Genomic DNA, 18,919 nt, shown 5'->3' on the forward strand with positions numbered 1-18,919 from the left:
ACGCCGTTGAAGGTCGCTGAAACCCCGTCATGCGTGTTATTGCATAAATACATTTTTGCACTGAACCTTCCTTCAAGTGAAGAAAGTGTTTTCCTTACTGTACTGTGTTTCTTGCGCAGGGTTTCTGGAAGAAGACGACGGCCGCAAGGTGATGTTTGCAGAAAACATGCCAGTTCCATTGACGATCGTAAAAAGTGATGGTGGCTACACATATGACACATCTGACATGGCTGCGCTCAGGCATCGAGTGCAGCAGGAGAAAGCTGACTGGATCATCTACGTTGTGGATGCTGGCCAAGTGAGTCCTTTGACAGGCAGCTATGGTGAATCATTTTAAAATAGTGTGTTCTTGACTGGTAGTCATCTAATTGAAGTCCAACACCTCCCTCATCATGGAACAACAATGCATTTTTTTCAAAAGCCAGTTAGGAAGCGAGTATGCCTCATTGTGTTATGCCTTTGAAGTAATCTGTGAAACCTCAGAAGATTTTGATTGCAGATGTGCACAGGAGAACTCACGAGCAGTGCTTCAGTGCTTTTCTACTCTTCCATTCACAATAAGCACTCCTTTGGTACTATCTACCTCAGGCATGAGTGTCAATGGCAGGAGTGTCAATGGAAAGGTAAGAAGAAACAGGGGTTGTTTTGACAAAAGAAGTGGACTATGAGAGCTTTTGCCTGACATTCTGACATGCTCTGGGAGACATGATGAGAAGACAAGACAAACATAATTTTTGTAATGACTTTGGGACTCAGCCACACAGTCGAGTCCTTATGTGCTGAGGCAAATTGCACTTCAGTACCACGTAGGACATGCCAACTGCCTAAAGAGTCACAACTGTGCAGTAATGTGGTCGCATATGAATTATGCCGAGCACAAGACAGAGGTCAACATCAAAGGTTTATATCCCACTTAAAACAAAAATCAAAACAAAATAATGACAGTTCACCACCAAAAAACCGGTCTATCTAATGCACTTAGTGTCACATTCTTACTTTAGCTCCTTCCCTACCGGAAAATAGGTGTTTTTTGTAGGTTACACCACATTTATTTTTCTGAAGAAACTACTGCATTCAGTATTTTTTGTAATAGGTAAACAAAAAGCAGAATGAATGCACTTTTCACACATAAAAGCTTTATTAACGAGATATATGTAATAAAAAAAGATAAATTGCCTAAATCAAGATTGTGGGATAAAATTGAACAAAGTTTCTAAACACACGCTTGTATGAGGGGAAGTCAAAAAGCAAAGGGACCTTTGCAATTTCTCGCATTAGGGTTTGGTAGCACTGCTACTAGTATCCAGCGCTGAATTACTGCCGTCTGCAACACTTCTATGAAACGTGTAACTCTTATTCCTGCATTAGCCGTTAGAGTGTAGCAATTTATTAAACATGGCAGCTCCATTGTCGATCTGCACCAAGGAGGAAATGAAGGCAGTGATTCGCTTTTTGTTTGCGGAAGGTATTAAACCTGCGGAAATTATTCATTGAATGCAAGTGCAGTCTGTGACAGTTATCGCAAAGCAAGATCTACGAATGGATAGAGCATTCCAAACGCGCAAGAACTTTTTTATGTAATGAGGAAAGATCGGGCAGGCCATTGACATCAACGACTAAGGACAATTGGAAAATCGCTGAGGGTATGGTGATGGAAAACAAACGAATCACAGTGAACGAAATCACCGATACTTCACACATCAGTGATGGTTCAGCATATTCCATCTTACATGACAGGCTAAATTTTCGGAAAGTGTATGCAAGGTGGGTCCCAAAAGAATTGTCAGCGGAGCATAAGGCACAAAGGTTGGACATCTCTTGTAAACATTTGGCCTGTTATCATCGTGAGGGAGATGAATTTTTACAGCAAATTGTTGCTGCAGATGAAACTTGGGTACATCATCACAAACCGTAAAGTAAGGCTGCGAGCATGGTTTGGAAACACTCATCATCACCAGAAGTTAAGAAATTGAAACGTCGGCCGTCAGTTGGTAAAATTATGCTAGCACTGTTATGAGACATAGAAGGGGTGGTAGCCGTTAATTTCGATCCAAGAGGCAACACTGTGACCAGTGAGAACTATTGTGATGTGTTGCTAACTAAACTGAAACGTGCAATGAAATCCAAACATCGTGGAAAACTCTGAAAAGGTGTCATCCTGCAGCAAAATAAGGCTCTGCCACATTCTGCCAAACGGATGGCTGAAACAATAAAGGAGTTGGGATTTGAATTGCTGGAACACCTGCCATACAGTCCAGATCGGGCTCCAAGCGATTTTCATATGTTTGGACCATTGAAGGAAGTGCTCAGGGGAAGAAGATTTGCAACCGATGCAGAAGTCATTGATGCAGTGCAAAATTGGTTACAGATGCAACCCAAAAACTTTTTTTCTGACAAAATCAAAAAACTTGTGAAACATTGGGCAAAGTGCATTGAAGTGCAGGGAGGTTATGCAAAAAAAATAATGTGTGTTTCAGTTTTCTATCATTAGAATAAATGTACCTTTTCTGAAACGTCCCTTTACTTTGTGACTTCCCCTCATATCTACTAAGAAAAAAAAATTTAACAAAACTGATGAGATATGCAAAAGGTATTGCCATCTAATAAGCACTATCTCCGAAAAAAACTGAATTTTTTATTGAACGGGTCTTCCACTACAAAAATTTAACTGCAAGCACTACGTTTAGCCGTGCCATGCAAAAAGTAGTTCCTCAATGTAAAACATATCAGAACGTTGCATGTCTTGCAGTAAACTCTTGCTTTCTGCTCGGTTTTTCTATCGTTGTAGCATTTCTTGCAGTTTCTAGAAGTCTTCATCTTACCAGGCTCTCAAGAACTCCAAACGACAACGAAGACAGCCGAGAGCAAAACTAACTGCTCTGCGGCCACCGTTGTTCCAGGCTAGTTTGCATAGTTGTTGCTCTCAGAGTCAAAGTCCGACAAAGAGGCAGCATCGTCAGACTCACTGCTGCTAGATTCACCAATAAAATCAGCCACAGACTCTGTGGAATCGCGCAATCTTTCAAAGCGCATGCTTCTTCCAAAGGCTCCCGTTCTTACTTTCTACTTTGACGATCGTGAGACTTCGGAGCGTGTTCAAAAATAAGTGCCAAGTGGGAAGAAAAGCAAATTGCATAGGAAACAAGAATATAGTTCCCCTTCTTCACCTCCGATGATGCGGTGCGTTCGTGAGCGGTGCAGAAGGTCTCAAAATCGGCATTTCAAACCATCGATAACGGGCTAATGATGCCCAATGGGCAGGGCAGGGAAAGAGTTAAACACTTCTGTGTTCAAATTAGGGCTGAAAGTGGACTAAAACCAATATTTTGACATGTTGGCCATGCTTTCGGGATTCACAGTGCAAGAAGACCGAGACAAGGAAGAAAGTATGGACGACACGAGTCCTGTCTTTCGTCTGAACGTTTATGGAAAACATATGCCAATATTAAACATTCAGTCGAAAGACGCTGCTCGTGTCATCCATACTTTTTCTTTGTCTCATGTCTTGCACTGTATCATGAATTTGTTCCAGCTCTCCCACTACTTCATTCTCTTGTCGTGTTTTGGCAGATAATACCTGCAGTGTATTGGGGCAAGAAAATTTTTGTTGTTAACCACAGCTGTAGGACAGCCAAGTGAAATCATTCTACAGTCAAACCCACCTATAACAACATACAAGTGCCAAGAAAATCTCATTGTTATAACCGATAATTGTTATAACCGGGTTGCATACAAAAAGCAGAGGGACAAACATTCAAACATTTTATTTAGACAAAAAGAAGCACAGTCGAACCCACTTATAGCAATATCGCTGTTAACAATGCAGTCGAACCTCATTATGCTGCCCCTTCAACAAAGTTGAAGGGGCAGCCGAAATTACTTCGTTATATCCATTATTACCGTTCATTGCAATATATGCCCAACGGGCGCACAATTGTAAACATGGAATAAGAAGACTGCTTTGCAGCCCATGGTATCACTACACGGCCACGCATGTGATGAAATTTGAATGAAAGAACAAAAGGATCTTCGGCATGTGCAACATGCGACTTAGCACCTGATGCAGCAGCCTTTAGATAGCTGCCTTCTGTTCCATTGCGATGGTCTTTCGTACCCGCTTTCCACTTAGCTCGCTGGGCTGTAGCCAATCAGACTAGACGACGCGTCGTCTTCTGCATCAGCAGGTGGAAAGCGCCCGACTCCACACTTTGCCTGACTTCGCACTTACTGGCTGCGCATATGCCCATGCCTGAAACTAAATGCCAATGTACGAGTTTTCTTTCATCAACAAATCTAGACTAACTACAGCGAAATACATAGCAAATGTGCAGCGCACGAAGACAGCTTCTCAATGCGTATAATACAGTGCGTAGTCTGAAGCAGCCTGCACCATCTGAGAGTAAGATAATTTTATCTTCTTGGAAGATTCGCTCACCTTCCTCTGTGACACATAGCCGTGCCAGCACTTTGCTACCGTCCTTGCAGTGACTATTCACTATCGTCGCTATATTAGTGCCAGTAGTCACAGGCAAAATGGTGCCACGCCTTTGCAACGCCAGTCTGGTTGTTTGTCGCCTGCTGCCTACAGTCAACAAAACCAGTGTAGAAAGTATAGTTTTCATGCTAAACTACAGCTCTAAAAAATCGCTTCGTGTAGGTGGGTGGAGCTACACTTTTGTACACCAAGTAAACAAAAAATGTCAACTTCCTACGCTAGCTACACTCGCGTACCTGTGTAGGTAAAAAAATTACCCTAATGCATGACCTGAGCATGACCCCCAGATTGCACCCGGAGGTCTCTGAGGCCAGGTCCGGCATGTGCGGCGCTCTGTAGAGGAAGAGAGAAGTGAATGCACTTTTCCGCACCGCTGCACAATACCGGGTAGCATGGTGCATCTTGCGCGTAACCGTCGAGATTGCGATGGGGAGATCTCGGAGGCCATACCCCGCTGCACCTGCCTGCGCAGTGTCCAGAAGCGCATGCACTAATCTTTCGCACCGCCACGCGTAGCTGCGCAGCATGGTGCGGTTCACGCAGCAAGGCATGTGCAAGGGAGAGAGGTCAGCGGAAAAGTGCGAAAGTGAAGAGATGCTTATGTGCAGATGTGCTGCTATGCATGGCAGTGAAAAAGACCAGTGTTGCTCGACGACATATCCGACGTGGGGAAGAAGTAGTTCTGAACTGCCGCGGCAAACGAGACGAGCAATTGGAGACGAATCTAGATCGTTTCCGATTGGCAGGACGACAACTTCACTTTGTTAAAACGTGGCTTTAAATCCACGTATTCTGTGAGGATTTCAAGGGGAATTTTATTAGTTTCATTATTTTCATTATTTCGTTATATCCCATTTCATTATAGTGAGGTTCGAGTGTACTCGAATGTAACAATGAGCAGCTGCCTTACCCTGAACTTTTGTGTGTTCTGTGGTAAAATAAACCACTTACTACAATGTTCCCATGCTTCATTATTGGCTATAACAATTAAATCTGGCTACTCAGTGTCTGCGCAAATAAAAAGGTGAATAAGAATACGATTATAAGGTCCATAATAAATCATACAAACACCTTTCAACACACAATCACTTGCAAGTGTGAGCCAGCTGTAAAATATACACTGGCATCAGAATTTGGCATCCAAATTTGAGTCGCACTGTTGCATGCACTTGCATATGTGTACTATACATAAGGCAAAGGCACATCCCAGTTTTTGTCTCATCAATCTTTTAATTTCTGTTGCTGTTGCATGCCTCACTCAAGAGCTCACCACTGTATTTTTTCAGGCACAGCACTTCAACACTGTGTTTGCCTGTGGACAAAGGGCCGGTTATGTAGACACTTCTAAGGTGCGACTGGACCATTGCTGCTTTGGTGTTGTACTGGGCGAGGACAAGTGAGTTGACTGCTAGAGCTGTGTGCTTGACTTATAGAAAATGACCTTTTTGGAGATGTTGCATTCGCATGCATGCAGAGCCCACAGGCTCTGCATGCATGTGCTGCACATGTTGAGTGTGCACACTCAATTCCTCATTTTGGTACCAGGACATCTTCTCTGGGGTCATCGCACGCAGCATTCACAGCTATCACTGCCAATCCTATTGTGATAAGCATCTTTGCCTATCTGTTTCATAACGCATGGTGCCGTCAGAAGCGTAGCGCATGCTTTTCATAGGCGATAATTGAAACGCGCTGCCGCTCCCTGCTGCAGACTGCGGTCGTATATGTTTTCTGGCCATTAGATCCCATGTGAAGAAGAAAAGGCTCGAGGTGCGTGCGATCGAGAACATTATATAGCCCCCCGTCTCACATGAAAACGACAGCGTGCACAGTTCCTTATTCCGATACCAGCAAATTTCCACCCAGGCCATCGCACGCTGCATTCACAGCTATCACTTTGGGGTGCATAGTGCCATTGGTAGCACGCTTTTAGTAGGCGATAATTCAAACGTGCTATTGACCAGGATGAGGGCCAACTCCACCAGATTTAGAGAAATTCTAGATTACTATAAAGATAGTCATCGCCGATACCCTATGCCTGCTAAGGGGCTCGGCATGGCGAATGAACACATGCTCCTGAGACTTTTCACTAACACTGTGTTATGTCCAGCTATATGAAACACTTTGACCCTATGGTCACTGGTAGGTGCCAGCACTGTGGTGAGGTAGCAGACACCTACCACATGGTATGGGCCTGCCAGCGAAATTCAGCCTTAACTCCCAACCCTACATGAGAGGACTGGGAGGCAGCCCTGCTAGGCTGCTCAGACCTTTAGGCCCAAAGGGCCTTCGTCCAGGGAGCTAGGACGGTGGCTTTGACCAATGGGGTCCCGGACTAGAGACACCAACCAGTATGTGGGTTCCCCCTAGGGGGTTCACACCTCCTTTTATTATGCAATAAAAGCTTTTCACCACCACCACCACCATCGCTGTTCCCTGCTGCAGGCGGCACGATGTGGCCATCACATTTCACTTCGGTGGTATTCGGTGCTACCCTCTTAAAATACCACGCAACAGGAAAACAACAAAATGCATCTCGAGCTACCGTGCCTCATAATCAAATCGTGGTTTTGGCATGTAAAACCCGAAAATTCAATTCAGTGCACTTTGAGTGTTGTTCTGTGGACCCAGAATATTCCACTCCAAAAGGGGTCTGTCGTTTAAACAGACAATGGGGTATGAAGTGGTGGATGTTTTTTGCTGTAATCACAGCAATTGCAGAAGGCCTCTGGAGTATCACATGCCTGACAGGTGTTTTTACGGATGCCGTGGCACGAATGGGCACTAATTTCAGCTATCGTAAATATGTGCACTGCGATGATGGCATTAGTACATTAAAAGCATTGATTGTCTGAAGTATTGTTGCCAATTTCAACATGGCCCGCAACATTGTAAGCAAGGAAGAGGTACATGAAAGTATAAGTGGTCATCTCACACGTCTGTTTTGTGGAGTTCTCACACCCATGCTCTTGGGACAAAGGAACGACAACACAGTAGTGCACACAATCACAAAGGCATTTATTACACCATTCATAGATCAATGCCTGCTAGCCGAGTTGCTATCCACAAAACATGCCGATGGGCGCGCAACAAATTTAGAAGTCCGACTCACCGCGACCGGATATAGCGAGCGAATATGTTCGCCCCATGCTGGATCCCAACGCCTGGTCGTTCGCGCGTACGGTCACGCGAACGGTGGCGCGTTCGAACGAGGCCTCACGAGACGGTCTCGCAGAAGCATGGATCGGCGCACGCGCGGCACGTCCGCGCTGCTTGACGACCTCGAACCAAAGAGACAGCGTGTTCTCCCTTGCGTCCCCAAGTAACCCTGCCGCAAGGCGGCGTTAGCAGCGCAACACTCGCGCCATCTCTCGAACTGCGCTTCAACCACGCCGACCGCCGCGGGTCCCAGGCCACGCGGCGAAGCCGCACTGCAGGAGACGGAAGCTTTGCGGGAAAAACAACGTATCAGGGGACGCGTGAGAGTCTCGCATCCCCACAGTTTGTGGACGCTATCATAACCTGTGATGCTGTGCCTGTTAAATGGCTGCATGGCGACTTAAAGAGGGATGAGAGTGCTCAAAAGAATGCTGTTATTATAATTGAACATTCGACTCAAGTGCCAGATTGAAATTGAAAGCTTCGTTTCGTGTGATTGACGGCTATGACCGCATCAGAGAGGAGTGTTTAACTTTCATTATAACCATTGGGTAGCCAGCTTTATTAAGGGGGTTTTAAATAGTTTGTTAGCTCTTCATTTATCTTCAAATGAAGCTTTATGTGGAAGTAATTTTTTGTCTCATCTGTAGGGCTGCTGCCTGCATTATCAGAAGTTATAATTTGCCAGACCATGTATTTTCTTTTCTGTGATCCTCTAAAAACACATCAGTAAAATTCTACTGTATTTAGCTGTCTCGTAGTCTGAATAGGCTTGATGAGCCTTCTGATCTCGGTGCTCAATGTGCTGGTTATTCAATCGCGTCATTTCCTGGTAACCGCTGGATTGAGAATCATTTTGAATCATTGAGAATCATTGCTCAAATCATTTTGAGCTATGATCCCCATTGGAGCCATCTATAAAATATGGCATTCTTGGTATATAATCAGCATGTGACACACAGGGTAACGGCTGACCATTTTTCCTTTAATTTTTGCATTCTTCAGAAAGACTGCCGATAGCAGAGCTACCAACAGCAGTGTAGAGCTATGAGCAATACTACCTTTAAAGTGAGACTTGCCTTTAAAAGTTAAATATTTGCTTCATAGAAGGACACGCCTTGTGTTTGAATGTGCACCGCTATTTAACATCGTGGTTGTGTGCAGGAAGAAGTTCAAGACACGCTCTGGTGACACAGTCAAACTGGCAGACCTTCTTGATGAGGGACTGCAACGTTCAATGCAAAAGCTGCTTGAAAAAGAGAGAGAGAAGGTAAGCAAGCTTTCTGTCTGAGGATTCTGCATGGGTGTTGTTGAGATGAATGGAAACATGGGGATCGCATTTTTAAAAACAGGAAGTTCTCATTTCGTTTTCCTTCCTGTAGTTTGCTTTTTAATGCCCAATTTGACATGACAAAAAGCAAGTTGAGCCACGTTAAAGGGCCCCTTATTAGGAAAAACAAATCAATCCGAATTGGTGAGTTGCACTTTTGCAGCACTTCGCAAGCCAGAAAGGCACAAAAACAAAATATGAGACTTTTATGTTCCCACACTATCTCCCCGTGACATCACAGATTTTGATATCTGCTCAGGAGTACAGGCCCCTGAACCATCTGACATTTCTTTATCCATTTTAAGTAAACACGCGCTGTGGGGAAACCACAGATAAAAAAAAAACAATCCTATGCTTGCCTTTCAAGTGCCCCCTTCATGCGTATTGATGTCAACGGGGTGCTCCAGGTGATGTCACCAGGGTAAACGCTGTCGATTGGTCGATCTCTGAGAACCTACGACTTCTGGTTCACCCCTGCAGTTGACGTAGCCGCACGTCTGCTCTTCGTGTCGCTTGTTTGTCGTGTGCACATAAGTTGTGTGTTCTGGTTTATGATTCACAGCGACAAATCGCCTGCGTTTCAAGCACACATTTACAAAAGTAAAAATACAACAGAAGTAACAAAATCCAAGTCTTTCTCTGCACCGACGCAATGCTTCAGCTTTTGTTTTTCTTAAAGGCGCTAGTGATCAATAATCTGTAAATGGCAATTGATTGTCTCTCCGAAACATGGTGATATGGTATCGTGCTGCAGGCCTGGCGGAGCGGTGGCAGGCAGCGTGGCGTCCTTCATTCGTTCGCTTGCTCTTTCTTTTTGTGTTGTGGTTCTTGGGTCTAACAGCATATTGTAAACAAAATGGGCAGTGGTCGCATATCATTCATAATGCATGGTCCATCACGGAACAGCTTTGCAGGATCAACAGTGGGTATCCAAAAGCCGTGGAGTGGTAAATGGAAGTGGACGCTGTCTTGAATCAAGAAGGAAGCATGGATTTGACATCAGTAATGACATACTATAGTAGGATATAACTTAAAAAAACAGCAGTTGGCAACTAAGGCATACAGACCGCACGGGGTTGTTACTCCACCAGCCAATCACAGAAGCAAACAAAATCGTCGTCATGCGACCATTTTAAAATGGCGTCGTACTTGATACCTCTGGAGCATCTGCTGTTTTTCATCGGCGCAAGCGATGAGGTGTGCAACTGACCTGCAAAGTGTATGGAGTCTGAGCATTTCACTCTTCAAAAGTCTTCAGTACAGTTAATTTCACTGCTGACCCCGTTTAACTCATAAAACTTCACTGCCAACTGAAGTGAAACTTGACAATAAATAGATGCAGCGTAGCAAGCGTTTTATTTCAGTTCAATAAAAGAATTAGGCTTTTACCGTTACAATAAACAGACGAGTGAAAACATACAACATTATGCGCCTATAATTTTATTTTTGTGGTTACCGCCTTATTTAGGTAACAGGGAAAGTTTGAATTACAAACTATTTGCAGCCTCACTGAGGAACAGTGGCTGGCAGTTATGAGGGCATGGGCAGGGCTTTACTGCAGACTTGAGTTGTATCCGACTATAGTGTCCATGTACCATTTATTTATTTATTTACTTACTTACTTATTTATTTATCTATTTCCAATACCTTCAAAGCCCAAAGGCGTTGCAGAAGGGCGTATGGAACAATATAGACAGTGAACAGAACAAAAAAGCAAAATCATGAGCCATTCTACTCAATGAAGGTGGATGACCAATGAAACTGTGCAGCACACCACAAGGAGATGACACAGAATTTTGGGCAGTATGAACACAAGTACAGTGGAACCTACTTATAACAATATTCAAGTGCCCCGAAAATTCCATTGTTATAACTGATAATTGTTATAACCGGGTTGCATGAAAAAATCAAAATAGGGGGATGGCAGAGCTGATGTGAGAAAACTTGTGGGGATGCGCGACTCTCACACGTCCCCTGATATGTTGTTTTCCCGCACGGCGCATCTCCTGTAATCCAGCTTCGCCGCGTGGCCTGGCGCCCGCGGCGGTCGGAGTGGTTGAGGCGCAGTACGAGAAGGCGCGAGTGTTGCGCTGCTAACGCCGCCCACAGGCGGGGTTACTTGGGCGCCGAAAGACAAGGCGCTTCCTCTTTGGTTCGGGACAGCAAGCAGTGCGGACGTGCAGTGCCGCGCATGCGCCGATCCATGCTTCTGCAAGACCGTCTCGTGTGGCCGCCTTTGAACGCGCCACCGTTCGCGTGACCGTACACGCGAACGACCAGGCGTTGGGATCCAGCATGGGGCGAACATATTCGCTCGCTATCCGGTCGCGGTGAGTCGGACTTCTAGATTTGTCACGTGCCCGTCGGCATGTTTTGTGGATAGCAACTCGGCTAGCAGGCATAGATCTATGAAAGGTGCAATAAATGCCCTTGTGATTGTTTCCACTACTGTGTTGTCGTTCCTTTGTCTCAAGAGTATGGGTGAGAGACCCCACATCTGGCTGCCCAACGTGGACCTCTTGGGGCATCGGACGATAGATTTAACAGTTTTGCTTCGTTCGAGACCTTTGTTTGAACCGAAGCGTAGGGCTAGCATGGATTTTGATCGCTAGCGTTGGCGGCGTGCTTTCTTGAGAGAGGCGACGGTGGCTGTAGTGTGTTTGAACTTGTCAACATGCTAAGCCTTTTTGCAAGTGTTTTTTTTTATGACATTCGTCGGTACGAGAGCCACGTGGTCTGCATCCTGGGAGAGCGAGGCCTAGCGCCCGCGGAGCATTGGCAAGCCTGAAGCGGGTGAGTACTGAAGCCTCGTGGGTGGTCCGAATTTCCTATGTAAATAGCTTCTTCTATCTCTTTGACTCTGATGAAGTCGCGGCTCTGGGAGCCGGGTGGCTGCGGGCCACGGGTGCCACTACGGGCTGACTGGTATTGCAGCCTGGCACCGGGCGCTCCGACACCGCCTGGGACAGTGGGCACCGTCAACTCGGATGCTGTGTGCACCGAGCGGAGTAGGACCACTTCACAGAGCTGACGTCTCATCATGGCTGCCTTTTTTGCGCTCATTTTGGGTGTTGTTTTTGGATGCCAGTTGTTGTCAGGGTAGCAACGCTTTAGGCCTAAGGCTTTACGAAGCTGCCTGTCACACGTGGAGGGACACAACCTGGTGGACCGTGGCGTTGAAGTGTTGCACTTTGCTTCCCTCATTCTAGTTAGCCTCGCACGAATTGAAATTACTCGTTCGACTCAAGGAAGCGAGCATCGTTCACGTGAACTTAGCATCTGAGTAGCTGCCCGAACTGCCCGATCTTTCACTTGCTGAGTCGAACACCATACCACGTGGGCGATGCGCATGCAGAATTCCTCTCCCTTGCACTACTTTAGTGTTTGCCGAGTGTGTTGAGTGTACGCAGCGTGGAGTCACCCCTGGTTTGCCATCACCTGCACATCGTCTGCGCTGCTGCCCCGGACTACGATCGAGCCACCGGGCAATGGTGATGCTGTGGCGAGTTCAGTGCAGCGACTTCGGCGGCCTCCTGTATCCAGCTCACAACCCTCGGCGGTGGACAAAAGAGCTGGCGGTCACCGACAGCTACGGTGGCTCTTGCCAGCAGGGCGTGTCGGCGCGAGCGACGCTTGCTCGTACCGACTACTGCGTCGTCGTTTCCGGAGTCCTGGCCTGGAATCGTGCAGTCGAGTCTGCAAAGCTGCTGCTGTGACCGGCGGACGCCAGCGGTGTACCCAAGGACAATGTCGGCTCGCATGCTATGGACAGCGTGTGGAGATTACCTCAGCGCGGTCACTGTTGCATGTACTACCTTGTTCGCGAAGCAAGCGTTGATGTTAGACCGTGTGACATGTTTCGCCGGAATATGTAGTGATTTAAGGTTGGGGGGATGTGGGGAGGCGCGACTCGCGCATCCCCTGATATGTTTTTCCCGCATAGCGTGTCTCCTGTAATCCGCCTTCGCTGTGTGGCCTGGCGCCCGCGGCGGTCGGAGTGGTACAAGCGCAGTGCGCGAGTGTTGCGCTGCAGCGGGGTTACTTGGGTGCGGGAGAGACAAGGCGCTAGCTCTTGGGTTTGGGACAGCAAGCAGTGCGGACGTGCCGTGTGGACGTGCCGTGCGGACCCGCCGTGCCGCGCGTGCGCCGATCCATGCTTCTGCGAGACTGTCTTGCGTGGCCGCCTTGGAACGCGCCACCGTTCGCGTGACCGTACACGCGAACAACCAGGCGTTGGGATCCAGCATGGGGCGAACATATTCGCTCCCTATTCGGTCGCGGTGAGTCGGACTTCTAGATTTGTCACAGGCCCATCAGCATGTTTTGTGGATAGCAACTCGGCTAGCAGGCATTGATCTATGAAAGGTGCAATAAATGCCCTTGTGATTGTTTGCACTACTGTGTTGTCGTTCCTTTGTCCCAAGAGCACGGATGAGAACCCCATAAACTATAATGGCGGGGAGGCCAGTGCTCCTCCCCACCACCTTCCTCCATCCGGCTGCTGATTGTGTTCACTCGTTTAACTGCTTTCTGGGCACTCCGATTGCATGTAACAAACTGCAGTTGTTGGCGTTAAGGAGTGGCACTGCTGCAAAAAGGGGTCACGGATGGCAAGCGATATGTGAGCACTACCAAGGCATTATTTGGTGGCCCCAAAAGGGGCCTTTTTAAGATTGGGAGAAGGCTACCACGGCAGCCATGTCAGCTTGAGAAATCCAGAACGAACACTGAGGCGAGATCGCCACAAGCATCTTGCCTCATACTTCTCACTGGTTTACCTACATCCTTCAGCTTTGCATACTTTACGCAAAGCTTGCCGACATCCTTCTCAAACGCATCCAGGTACTCCACGTAGTGCAGCGGAAGGTTGCTTGTGAAAATGAAGCCCCGCTATGTAATGCAAGCACGTTCGCGACGATTGCCTATTGGCTAGAAGCACTTAGTTGCCAAATCTATAGCCCTGGGCTTTCTTTTCACTGGCAACGTCATGCATTGCCGATGATCAGCGAGCGCATCAGCCATCTCCTGTTGCGGCCGCGAGTCAAACGAACTGTTGGTAAAACGAGGCTGAGAAACCGCATGGCCGGGAACTATTTAGACGCAGATAACAAAGACGAACGGGAGTGATTAAGTTGTTTGCAGATTTGGGCTGAATGAGGAGCCAGCCAGCAACATGCAAGAAATCTGGAAGCAGTGCATTTGACGCCGTCAATTCATGTTTTGGAGGGTGGGGTTGCTTAGAGCTATGGGCGCAGCCCATTTATGCTCGGAGGGGTGGAAGGGCGATGGGAGAGAGGCGCGCGGAGATAGCTGGAAAATGAGTGAGCGGTGGCTGTTGAAGCAGTGGTCCAACATGCAGTGGCTTGAATTTCTCATTTTCTTTTTTTCTTTTCAAGGGTTTCGCATTTCACTACCTTTCGGCTCGGACACCCAGCAGCCAGAGTTCATCATTATAACCGATAATGCGGCATTGGGGCATTGTAGTAAGCAGGCTATTTCACCATGGCAACCATACAGAAGTTGACGGTGCATCAGCTGCTCATTATTATAATTGATACATTGTTCAAACCGGTATCATTACAAGTGGGTGCGACGGTATTTATTAACACAAGAGCATTAAGGAGCCCGTTTCGCAGAAAATCTGGTGTCGGCATTCCGCGTCTGCATTATTTCAGCAAAAAAGATTTTCAAACCACGCTTACCCAGGCCTTCCACGTGGCGCAAAGCATTGGCTGAACTAATTGAATTTCTAAAGCTAAAATATGTAGAAAAATGGTGAACTACGACTTACACAAAACCTATAGACATGATAGCTCTCGTATTGTAATTTGAATATATGAGAAAACATAGTTCTGTTATGTGAAAACTCAAACAAACACCTTTTCCAGTATTTCTACGATGCATAGACTGGAGACGGCATCTGCCGTTTACGCATGCCGGCGCATAAATATCTCCGAGTCCATGAAGTGGCGTGTCCACTTCCTTGAAACACTTCCAGATGGCGCTCGCCTCTGCCGCATCGCGGCCCATGCAAGAGGCTGCATTTCTATGAGAAAGCCCGCCTTCGTGCATAGCGTTCACTGCGAGCATTTCCCGGCAAACATTACTGCTACATACGCCGAAGTTGCCGGAAAGCATGAGAAGCAGCCAGGGATCTTTGAATACTGTCGTGCTACACTGTTAAAGGCGAAGCTGAAGCATCCTCCAAATTCTTTTTGTACATCTGCATTCATTCGTGTTATATATTCATTATACAGTTTGCGCTCGTTACAATGTACCCGCGTACAACCGGCTTTCGGATATAAATAACCATATTTCAACCTTAGTTTACTCTGTTTTATTAATGCGACGAAGTTCGCTTTTAACAGACCGCGCTACAACAGACTGTTGGCTAAAGCAGATGAAAATAGCGGCATTTTTTGTCGAAATCGGTCATATAAAACAGGCTTTTACTGTGCCGACACAGGCTTGGGAGGGTAATCCGATGATTGTGGCTCAATATCGTGCGCATGAGGGAGGAAGGCAAGGTGTCAGCGCACTGTTTTCTTTTGTACGCGAGGCACGAGGGGGGGGGGGGGGGGGCGTAGAGGCGAAGGGGGTTCTACTCCGGCGGCTGCTGCTTGCGGCATGGCCGCCGTATCTTGAAAGTGAACTGCGATGGGGACAAAGTGCATGTGCCTAGTGCTGGTACCTTCGTATGCACTGTGATTTCGACGTTGCCACAAAAAGTACTTCAATGCATTCAGCAGAAGTGGAATCATTTGCAATCAAACACGGCCTTCGTTGTGCTCCCGTTCCTTCTTCAATGCCTTGCACTGCGAAGGCAATGGCGTAGTGAGGCATGCCCACAGTGCTCCGCCCTCTAAATGTCACCGGAGTGCGGAGTTCAAATTTCATTTTGGATGTTAACTTAAATGCCACGACTTCTGCCTTTGGCGCTTACGATGCGCTAAACATAAGCCAAATGTCGTTGTCCTCAGAGAGCCGCAGTGCGCTTAGCCAGTGTACTTGTGGTGGCACCTCGCGGCGTTTACGTGGGGATGCCATGTAGCCGAATGCAGCTTGATGTCAGCTATTGGCCAGTAGTAGCCGTCTAAGGGAATGACGAAATAAAGCATCCAATGATGAAATACAGCGTCCAGGAGAGAGTGAGGACAGGGTCTTTTGTTGAAAAGAGAGCGTTTGAGAGAAAGGTGACTTCGCGATCTGCTTGCGAGCCCCACGCACTGGGTACAACAGCAAAACTTGCCTGAGCAGCATATTGTCGCGTTGGAGTGACTGTGAATAATACAGCAGCAAATCTGTGAATTATAAAACTAACTTTTATTGGGCGAACTTGTGCCCACAAAAGTAAGTTGCACTCAAAGCACAGTGATAGGGACGAACATGGTCGGCAATCATCGAAAATTTGATCAGCAGGTCAAGCGCAACAGCTTTTATGCATGAGTCATCAACGGTTCCAGAGAAATCGCTGGTGCCCGCGTGTTTTCCAGAAAGTACTACACAATTCGCATCACGCATACATGCAATCAGATTACACAATGTTCGCTGACAACAGACAGTGGATAGACCCATCGCTAATATTCGAGATACTTCCGATACGTGTCAGGATGCTACCTGTGGGCTTTGTTATTTCACCAAGCCTGAGGGGTGGTTCGAGCCCCTTTAATACATTACGCAATAGGAAAATGACAAAGTGTGTCTCGGCTCATTTGGCCTTCCTGCGCATTGGCATCTCATGCTGCAATGCGATTCTCACCACATGGGCACGTCAAAACTTCCCACTTAAATGCTCCCCCCGAAGAAGCTGCTGACCTAGACTGAATTCGAGGAGTGCAAATGTAAGCTTGCTGAGGCAGCAGAATGGTCGGGGCGCTTGAGCATGCATCTGTGCATCTGTGTTTGCAACAATTCACAGAAGGCTTTGCATTACGTCGATGTAAACTACAATTTAGTCTGCCAAAATTTTTGAGTGACTTTGGGTCGTACGTTTTCCTGATTAGTACGTATTTCTCAGAACGTATGAACGAGGTTCCACTGTATTTCAATGCTATTTCAAGTTGGTGACACACATCATGCACTGACTAAAACAATTGAAGAAATATGAATGGAAATACCTCATCCCAAGTTGCAAATCATAGTAAATTGCCCCTGTTAGGCAGATACTGTCACTCAGCGGGAACTGCACTTCCCAGGCACATGTTTTCCCTGGATGAGCAAGTAACAGGAGCTTGCTGTGGCCACCAGCATGAGAGGAAAGCGGTAATGAAGCATTGGAGGGAGGATCAAGCGAGGCATCAGATCGCCCTGAGCAAAGACCTAGAGAAGATATGTTGTATTTTAAAATAAACTCAGTTTTGAAACAGTCGTCTCACCCTAACATGGCGAAGAGGACATCTTAAAGGGACACTAAAGGTTACCAGAAAGTCAAGTTAAAGTGATAAAGCAATGCTCTAGAATGTCTAAGGCGTCAATATTATCGCGAACAGAGCTTTAGTAACCGAGAAATTGAGGCAAATGCATGACACGATTTGAGACCCCCCAGCGACATTCCGGTACTAGCCCGATGACGAAACCACTCCTCATAATTTATGTCGCTAGTACTCAAAAACTCGTATTAAAAAGATCATTTCATTAGATTATAAGACGGAAGAAAATGCTACTTGCCTACTTCTATTCGATTCCAAGAAAAAATAACATTTTCACGTTACCCTTGAGTAGTACGGGTAATCGAAAGGTTTCGTTTTCGCTCGACTCTGCGCGCGATTTGGAGTTTCAGTTGTTTCTTTATCGCGTCGTGCTGCAGTGGTCCTGCTGGCTCGCGAAACTTGCATTTGGAACAAGCAGCGAGAATGCCACGTCCATGTGATGTCGTGGGATGCGCGAACGGTCCGCGGAACTTGGCCAAGGGCAGTTGCAGCGGCGAATCCAACGTTACTTATCACTATGTGCCAACGAGTGAACCTCTCCGTTCGAAATGGTTAAGTGCCGTACCTCTGCCGCAGCGCATTGGCAAAGAGCCGAAAAATCACATAGTGTGCTCGCTGCACTTTCGTCCAGAGGATTACGAGTTCAACGCCGACTTAGTGAAGTCGCGTGGAGTGCCTTTCAAAGCAGGCCGCCGGCGTAGTAGTACACAACGACACCAGCAGTGCGAGCCCTCAGCAGCAGGTCACGTACATCAGTGCTTAAATCGCGAGCCAACAACCCCAGCATCGCAAGCCAATGTGTCGTTGTCAGGGTCGTCCATTGCAACGAGTGTCGAAGTTGGCGTCATAAAATAGAGAACAAGCTTATCGTTGCGCGCTTTCCCTTCCGCTAGCCACCATAGTTCCGCTTTCGCGCTGCTGTCGGCTCTGTCTTGGCTCTGTTTCTGGCCGCGCGTTTTCGTTTTGCGCAGAAAAGCGGTAGCGCCGTCTGCGGGAGCCGTTTTACTCACCGACGGCGTAACGTCACTATGAGACCATGACGTCAATACTCCTCGATCGGGGGGCGGGTGATTTGAACTGTGCTAGAGCTACGCGGACACTCCAGAACGCATTTTCTCTTAAAGTAAGTCTCTTCTTCGCACGAAACAAGCGTTTCAAGGTTTCTGGGATGGTATTTCAACAGTCCACGTTGACTTAATATTAACCTTTAGTGTCCCTTTAAGCAAACCTGTGCAGACAGGCAACCAAATCACAGAAACATCCAGTGATTCCGTAATGAAAGTCAACGTAGGAGTAATGAAAACGCAGTCATCAGTGAATTGAGGATTACCGACTGAACAAGGCCTATGATTGGGAAACAAGAGTATGCGTTGACTCACATATATAAAAAAAATTAATTCTGTTATTGCTCATGGCAATACCATGCCGCATACAGATACTAAACCATCTTCCAGAGACCTAAGTAATGTGGACTGGGACACTAGTGCCTGGCGGAGAACAAAGCGG

At 46.9% G+C, this 18,919-nt stretch overlaps 1 protein-coding gene across 1 annotated transcript in view; it reads left to right on the plus strand.

The window, feature by feature from the left end:
- Positions 1 to 18,919, plus strand: part of ArgRS (arginine--tRNA ligase-like protein) — a 90,524-nt gene that overhangs the window by 48,654 nt on the left and 22,951 nt on the right. Inside the window, exons 8-10 of the mRNA XM_055073362.2 lie at positions 120 to 298; positions 5,782 to 5,891; positions 8,819 to 8,924. Coding sequence (XP_054929337.1) covers positions 120 to 298; positions 5,782 to 5,891; positions 8,819 to 8,924 — 395 coding nt within the window. The remainder of the gene's footprint in view (positions 1 to 119; positions 299 to 5,781; positions 5,892 to 8,818; positions 8,925 to 18,919) is intronic.

This window comes from Dermacentor andersoni, chromosome 4 (genome assembly GCF_023375885.2).
Source record: "Dermacentor andersoni chromosome 4, qqDerAnde1_hic_scaffold, whole genome shotgun sequence".
NCBI lineage: Eukaryota > Metazoa > Arthropoda > Arachnida > Ixodida > Ixodidae > Dermacentor > Dermacentor andersoni.